Here is a 7,694-nt window from a genome sequence, read left to right on the forward strand (position 1 = left end):
ATCTGGTACGTCTGGTCGCACACGCTTCACTTATCCGGAGCATGATATGGTATCACTGATACCTCATGTTGAAGTGCTGTAGATGGCCCTAGTTCAATATATGGCTTGATCGTCATGAGTCACGCTATGATTAAGCATGTAGTCCAGTAGTCAGGATATCTATTGGTTTTGCTCAGTTTCTATGAACCGTGTGGCAATGTGGAAAATGACGTACGAGGTGGTAAAATATGGACGGTAGAACACTACATCAACACACTTTATTGACATAGTGTGATACATCATCGGAAGCACATCTTCACTGAAAATTCTCGAGGTTTTAGGGTTGTATAATGTTTGTGACGGATTCCACATTTCTACGGTTGAACTGAATCTCCTATTGCGGTTCTCGTACGAGCCAGTTGCCTCGCGAAAGCCGCCTCCATTCCCCCTCACTGATATCTCCTTTGAGGGATAGATCCGTGATTCGCGGATCGCCAGTACTTGTCATTGGGAGCCTCTCTGCCACGTTATTTCGTGAGCTCCACTAAAAAGGTTTGAAATATCATATCCGATGGCACACACCATAAGTGAATTGATCACTGACGAGCCATCAAAACTCCCGGACTGAGGACGATCCTCTTGCTATTCCCTCGTGGTATTCGTGAAGAAAGGTATAACAAACTCTCAGCACAACTCGTCAAGACTAACGCTGACACTTAGTGAGCAAAATTGGGGACCAGTTGATATCTAGACGTACAAATTACAGAAGACAGGAGAGAAAGCAGAGTGTGCTGAGCCGGCTGCTTCTAGCCACCCATAACTTCAGTTGTTACATCAAACAGAATGATCGCCATGAGCAAACCTGTTGAAAATCTGTTCAAGGGTCGTCTGAGATAATTGGAAATCGTTGAAGCAAAGTTCTTCTTTTATATTTGAATCGGACAACTTAGAAAAAACTTCACCGAGACTAATGGTACGAGGCAAACTGAATTCCCCGATTTCCCCGACACTTTCACATTCGGGAGATATATGGGAATGCATCCAGTGGAGAGCCCTAACGTGCAAAGCTCCACTCATCACCGCCGCGGACAATGACGAAATAGTAAATATACGTTTATTATCATACTCATTCAAGGTACCGGTGGTCATGATACTCTGGATGACACGAGGTTCCGTTATTCCTGACAAGATCACAATCCCCAAGACAAATGTTCCGGGCGTGCGCGACTTACCGAGTAGGCTGAGAGACGTCGTCAACTCCTCATCGGTCAATGTCAATCTTTGTGAGTTGTCTTTCTCCACGGCTTCCTTCAGGACAGGGAACTTTCTGAGGAGCTCAGCACTCGCAGCAGGCGATAGCTCTGTGAAAGATATCCACAATTTAAACCCTTGACCGTAGTCCGTCTTTATCTGTTGGGATGATCCAATACAGCGGAATTGACCATCAACCTACGACAGAGAATAACAAAACCTATGCTTACCAGTGACGAACGAAACTCACTTGGATGACCATAGTTTCGCACAGAGCATCAGCCTCTTCCATACTATGCGTCGTGAGCACAACTGCAGAAGACTTCGCCCGCCCGTGAGCTATCTTGTGAATAACATCCCAAATGCGCCTGCAGACGACTCAGGGTACCGCACGGGAGACCGTCAGACGAGCTACCTTCTTGCATCCGGATCAACACCAGTCGTCGGCTCATCGAGGAACACCACAGAAGGCTGTCCCACCAGGGCGATGCCAACGCATAGCTTACGTTGGTTACCACCAGAGAGCCTTGTTGCCATTTTGGCAGCGTAGCGCCTACAGAGGGGTGAAAACCTCCTCGCCTATTGTCCACCTCCGGACTTCCCGGATACGGGCAATGAGCTTACTCTAGTTGAAGGATCCCTAACAGTTCTATGACATGATCCTTCAATACAGCCGACGACACTCCACGAATTCGGCCATATCTAACACACGGAAATCACAAGGGGGTCGATCGACGACCAGCTATTGACAGTTATTACAACATGAGATGCTCCTCAGTGGTGAGCCCTTCCAACAAAGGACTATCCTGTGGGCAATATCCGATATTCTGGCGAACCTAGACAATATGGATGGTCAGTTGCTCATATGATGTGATTATTACCTCATAGACGTTCCCGAGCAGTGGCTGACCAATGAGACTGATATGACCAGAACTTGGTCTTATCAAACCGCAAAGCATTCTGAAGGTAGTGGTCTTGCCGGCACCATTAACTCCGAGCAGGCCGAACACTCCGCCATCAGCTAAAGCGTAATTGATACCCCTCACTGCCCATACCTGACACATTCTGATAATACTCTCATACATTTCTTATCAGTGGACTTGCCTCATTTTTCTTTCCCGGATAGAAGACTTTCTTGAGATCCTTAAAGTAGATCATTTGAGTCGTAGGATCGAGCTTCGATACTCTGTCCTTCTCCGCTATCACTCTCTCATCCTCTACACCAAGCTTCTCCGAGGGTACAGACAGATCACGGTCAGGATTCCACTTATCGTCGTTCTTCTTGTAGTCGATTAGAATGGTGAGACCGAAGTATATCACACCGAAGAGGAAGAGCATGATGACATCATCTCCCGCAACTCCAAGGCATGTGTCGTAGATCTTATCATCGAGACCTTTCAGCCGCACTTCACTACACGTATTCAGCATTTGCGAGTCGAACGCATTAGTCCTCACAGCACCGCCCGACGGCCTACTCAAGAAGCCCAGGTAAGTGAAGAAGAGGGTAGTCAGAGCCTGAGCCACCGGGAATGTCGGCACCATCCTCAGTATCCACGTGAGAGCCAGTCCAAGCTCCGGAGCAACTACGCCGAAATACAAAATGGCTACCACAAATGACCCAATAAGGCCACCTCCGACACCAGATGCGACCTGGATGTAAGTCGCTATGGTATTAGTACGTGAGAGCAGGGAGACCAGGTAGTTGAACGGTGGCATGGCGAAACAGAAACCAATGAGCAACACCCATACGGCGACCATATTGCTGGGATCGAGATATGCTTCTATATCAAAGATAGCCAGGGGTATCCATGTCGGACATATAGCAATGAAGGTGATGAAAAAGTCAAAGATCCAACTGGTCACCCAATACGTGAGCAGGCCACATCCACTCACATACAATTGCTCCTTGATGCCTTTCGTTTTCTCCATCATAACATATGATAGCAACGAGCCAGAAATGACCGTGAGAGCTATAGCGAAGTAACCCCCAACTGCCAGAGTGAGAACAATGTTACTCCGGGACTTGCTGTTCTGGTAGGCCGTATGTGGGAAGGGGAAATTGACCACACCAGGGGCTTCACTACCAGCCAGCGCAAATGGCACCATGTGGAGTGCCGTCATATCGGCGAATACAGACCGCGAAGTGACGCCGAGTGCAGTCACCTCGAACCATGCCGTGTCCTCCCCAAGCAATGAGGCAGAGAATCTCAGAATACCCGCGCATAGATTGAAGTTAGACGACACATTCGTGAGCGGAATCATCTCGTACGGCCTCCATTGAGAACAAACCTGGAACTCCTCTGACGTAAGGGGAGTGGCCGAGTTGATGTCCGGCAAGTCCACCGAGCCTCTCTGCACTGTAACCACATCTGGGTTCATCAGATCCCACCGCCCTATGATGTGGTCCTGCTGGGAGATACCGTAAGGTGTACCGCCACTCCATCTCAAAGCCAAGCTGCGGGCATCGGGCACAGACACACCTAGATACTGCAAACCCATAAGGATGAGTATGACCAGGAATGGAATCGTCAGCGCCGCGAGAGTCCCAGGCCAGTTCCTCCAGGCGTATTTCACACGCCTGGTCATGAGGCCGAAGAACTGCTGCATCGGGTGAGGCTTCACCGGTACATCATGCATAACACTCTTATCTTCATTGGTATACGTACGACTCCTCAATCTAGACAGCTGCTCATCATCACCGTGAGAACGTCGGGCAACCTGCGATAACCATACCCAGTCGACACTTCATGAGGGGCTCACATTCAGGAAGACATCTTCCATTGTGGTCACAGATATGCCGTAAGAGCTTATCTCGCCTTCCGACTTGAACACATTCAGAGCATCAAAAACGGACGGTAGATTGGGGGCATTCTCGAACGGAATCTGAGGTTCAAAGTTGTGAATTGATGGGTATTGGAGGCGAAGATGGGCAGATGGAAATACCTGTAGGGCGAGTTCCTGACCAGCACTTGACCGTACACGCACGGAGGACGGGTCGTCGGTATTCTCCCGGACAGCATCGATAAGAGGATCATCAGGTGTAGTGGAGTCCTTCTTGGCGATGCTTAGTGTATAGCCGGCACCTAGATATCGCAATGAAGGCAGTAAGGGGGTGATCGCCAAATTGACCCACCAAATTGCTGCTTGAGGAAGCTGGTGGTGCCATAGGCCGTCAGTTTACCATTCTCCATTATACCAACTCGATCTGCTAACACATCCGCCTCGTCCATGTAGTGCGTAGTGATGCAGAGAATTCTTCCTTCACGTTTTGATCTCAGGAAATCCCACATTCTACGCCGGGCACTCGGGTCCATACCGCTGCTCGGCTCATCCAATATGACCAACTTCGAGTCGCCAACGAAGGCCAACCCAACCGATAGTTTCCTCTTCATGCCGCCTAACGGAACGACTAGACAGAAACGCGATAAGAGTTACGGGGCCTACCTGACAATGTCTTTACTCGTGCTCCGAACTTATGACCGAGTTCCATCTCAGTCGCGAAATCCAGAGCGTACTTGTCTCTCGACAAACCCCGGATGTTGGCGAAGAGTTCGAAATGCTCCGACACTGTTAAATCGTCCCACAGGACATTGTTCTGTGGGCAAACACCCATACTCCTTCTGATAATGGGCATCTCCGTTGGCACCTCTCTATTGAAAATAGTTACATCCTGACACACAACATTAATATCCCATACATTCCCAACACCACCCTTACTCCGCTCTTTGGTCTTATCATTCCGCTGAGGACATTGATAGTCGTAGACTTGCCAGCACCATTATGACCAAGGAGGACGAATAGTTCATCTCGATACATAGTGAGATCTAGGCCGTCCACTGCATGTACGTTGCCAAAATCAACCTGAATGAACCCTATAATGAAGATACAGTGCCTCCTCCAGCCCTACCTTGAGATCTCTTATCCGTACCACCTGTCCATCGTGTTCGAGTTTCCCTTGCAACTCACCCTTGAGCCTTTCTATACCCTCAGCCATGGTAACACTACTCGACTCGGAATGCACAATATCAGTCGCCTCCCCTCGAGAAGGGACTTCCTCATCTTTACCAAACATTTCCCGCAAGAACCCACGAGTGAACAAGAAGTAGAATCTACGAGTTGCTCGATACTCGTGAGGAACGACTTGGTCCAGATAGAGATACAACAACGTCCACAATATGAAGTCCACGATCAGTATCACCAATCCTTGTAGCAGGGTGAAGTTCTGATATGCTAAAGTTGCCGACGGAGTTTCCAGACCCAGGAATAGCTGTTGGCCAAGATTCTGCACGATCAGAGTGAATGCGCATTGTGGCAGTAGACTGATCGCCCATTTGCTCGTTTCACGGTCGATCACAGATACGGAGATAGCAACAACATAGTAGATGACCGCAGTTAACGTCGATCCCGAATTGGGGTTCTCGAAGAGCGTCGAGATGGCAAAGGCGAACGACAATGAGCCGAAGAAGTACAGTAGTGACAAGATGAAGAGCCAAAGCGCGCTGACTATCGGGAGAACGATCAACGATAGCGCTGCCACGACGATAGAGAATACAAAATAAAAAGTTACATACCATAAATACCACGACACGTTGTATGGGAAATCATAGAGACCCATTATGCGCATACCTACGAGTAATCTCACCTACACTGCAAAGATTAGAAATCAAACTCACCTTCCCGCAGTCTGCCCTTCCTCTCTGAAATGAGCTTTCTTGCAACAGAGAAAGCAGAAAAAGTATATAGAAAAGGACCAAGGACATTTCCCAACAGCTTGAGATCACTGCCCGAGCTCCGAGTGCTGTAAGCATTATAGGGCACAGGATAGAGGCCAGCTATAGGCCTATGTTCTCCACGTTGGAAATCCATATATGCTCCGAAGAACGCTGGGAAGTTCAAAGCACTATAGTAAATCAGGCCGTTCTCATCAGGGTCACCATGCTGTATGTCACCGTTTTCGCCATACCAGAATTTGTTGTTCTCACTATAGTCGATACTGATAGCGCTAAACTGACGGCGATCCCCGATAGTAGCATTACCCATTATTAGCAACTCCGATGGGTTGGACACATCCATGTACCCACAGAGCAGGGGAGCACTACTCGAACCATAGTCTGAACTCCTCACGTATTCACTGGGATCGTCAATTGAGGTTGTGATGGTTATGATGGGAGACCTTTTACACTGCGGCAAGCGAATCCCTTTAAAGACAGCGTTGAATTCTCCGTTGAGATAAGCGGCGAATTCCTCAGCCTCGCGCGAGCCAGCAGGACCAATTGCCAATCGCTGGCAGGCACATGTTAATAGCATTAGGACAGAGTTGGACTTGTTGAACATGTCATCGAAAGGCGTCACAGCTGCGAACTGTGGGAACTTGTCGTAAACTTTTCTCAAACCAGATGCGTAAAAGAACGAACCATTTCTAACACCGGTATTCAGGTTGTACGGGTACGGTGCTTCGGGCTGAAGGGAGAAGGATGAAACGAATCTAAAGTGACCAAGCCGAGCTTACAATAGTCCGCAAGTCTCGAGAACCAGGATTCACCAGAGGTGCGACAACGAAGGTAATCACTGCGACAAAGAGCGGCAATAGAATTTCGCAGCATACGGTAATCTTGGATCTTCGGGAAAGGATGAAATTCTTCTTCGTTAGGGCGAGTACCTGAACCACTAGACTGTATTAACTGTAGTATTACCCGTGATTGGTGATTCAACGACTCGCACACGAGTTGCGGAAGGAGGTTACTAATCTCGTATGACAACAGACTAGTGCATCATCATGGTATGGATGACCATGTTTATAGCCTCTATAGTGAACAGTGCCTACAAACCTTACTTGTTTCCGTAGAAGTCCACGAGTATGGCTCGGATCAGCTACTGGGGATGTTGCTATGGACATGTACCGAGGGGTCAACTAAAATGAAGACCGCTCGTGCATATATTCACGACTGCTCTGTGACTAAACACGTCCTACCTGGTAGATTATACGAAACACAAGTAAAACGTTCAACCAATCACACACAGATTTAGAGCCTCATCTTCAAACTTCGATCTCCCTCTATCAGTAATGTGCGAGCCCGACGTCACAATTTCGAGTAGCACGCATGTACATGGACGCACGCGTGCACATTTCCTATCAGCGCTTGTAATTTGCAGACGTTAAGTCTTTTCGAACTTATCCCGAATGGAGCATACGACCGTTCGACAGACAACAGATGAGGCACGATTGGCTGCTCAAAAATCAGCACTGCCGAAGATCCCGCACACACCACACGAACACGCAAACGTGCAACTAGCGTAGTGGTTCAAGATGAACTACCCCTGGCACCTCCCTCCGGACTCTCCCCTGATCCTCTTGCATTAGCTTCGTGTTTCAGCCCAAGTGTTATTAGCACTGTGTTAAGGAAAATTCACAAGATGCAGAACGGAGTTACCCAACGACGGAAATGCTAGAATTATGTGGTTAG

General features: G+C 48.4%; 1 protein-coding gene across 1 annotated transcript; it reads right to left on the reverse strand.

Moving 5' to 3' along the window:
* Positions 1-683: 683 nt before the first annotated feature.
* Pmar_PMAR016684 (conserved hypothetical protein) lies at positions 684-7,126 on the reverse strand (the record flags this gene model as incomplete). The annotated part of the gene is made up of 17 exons (XM_002766351.1): positions 684-1,160; positions 1,212-1,428; positions 1,481-1,598; positions 1,646-1,783; positions 1,855-1,932; positions 1,990-2,066; positions 2,112-2,285; positions 2,314-3,948; positions 3,991-4,113; positions 4,174-4,313; positions 4,364-4,627; positions 4,675-4,900; positions 4,948-5,102; positions 5,197-5,856; positions 5,904-6,690; positions 6,740-6,889; positions 7,064-7,126. The coding sequence occupies 17 exons, from the start codon at positions 7,124-7,126 to the stop codon at positions 814-816; spliced, it is 5,352 nt and encodes a 1,783-aa protein (XP_002766397.1). The 3' UTR covers positions 684-813.
* Between the last annotated feature and the right edge of the window lie 568 nt (positions 7,127-7,694).

This window comes from Perkinsus marinus, assembly GCF_000006405.1.
Source record: "Perkinsus marinus ATCC 50983 genomic scaffold scf_1104296973038, whole genome shotgun sequence".
In the NCBI taxonomy this organism is placed as follows: Eukaryota; Perkinsozoa; order Perkinsida; family Perkinsidae; genus Perkinsus; species Perkinsus marinus.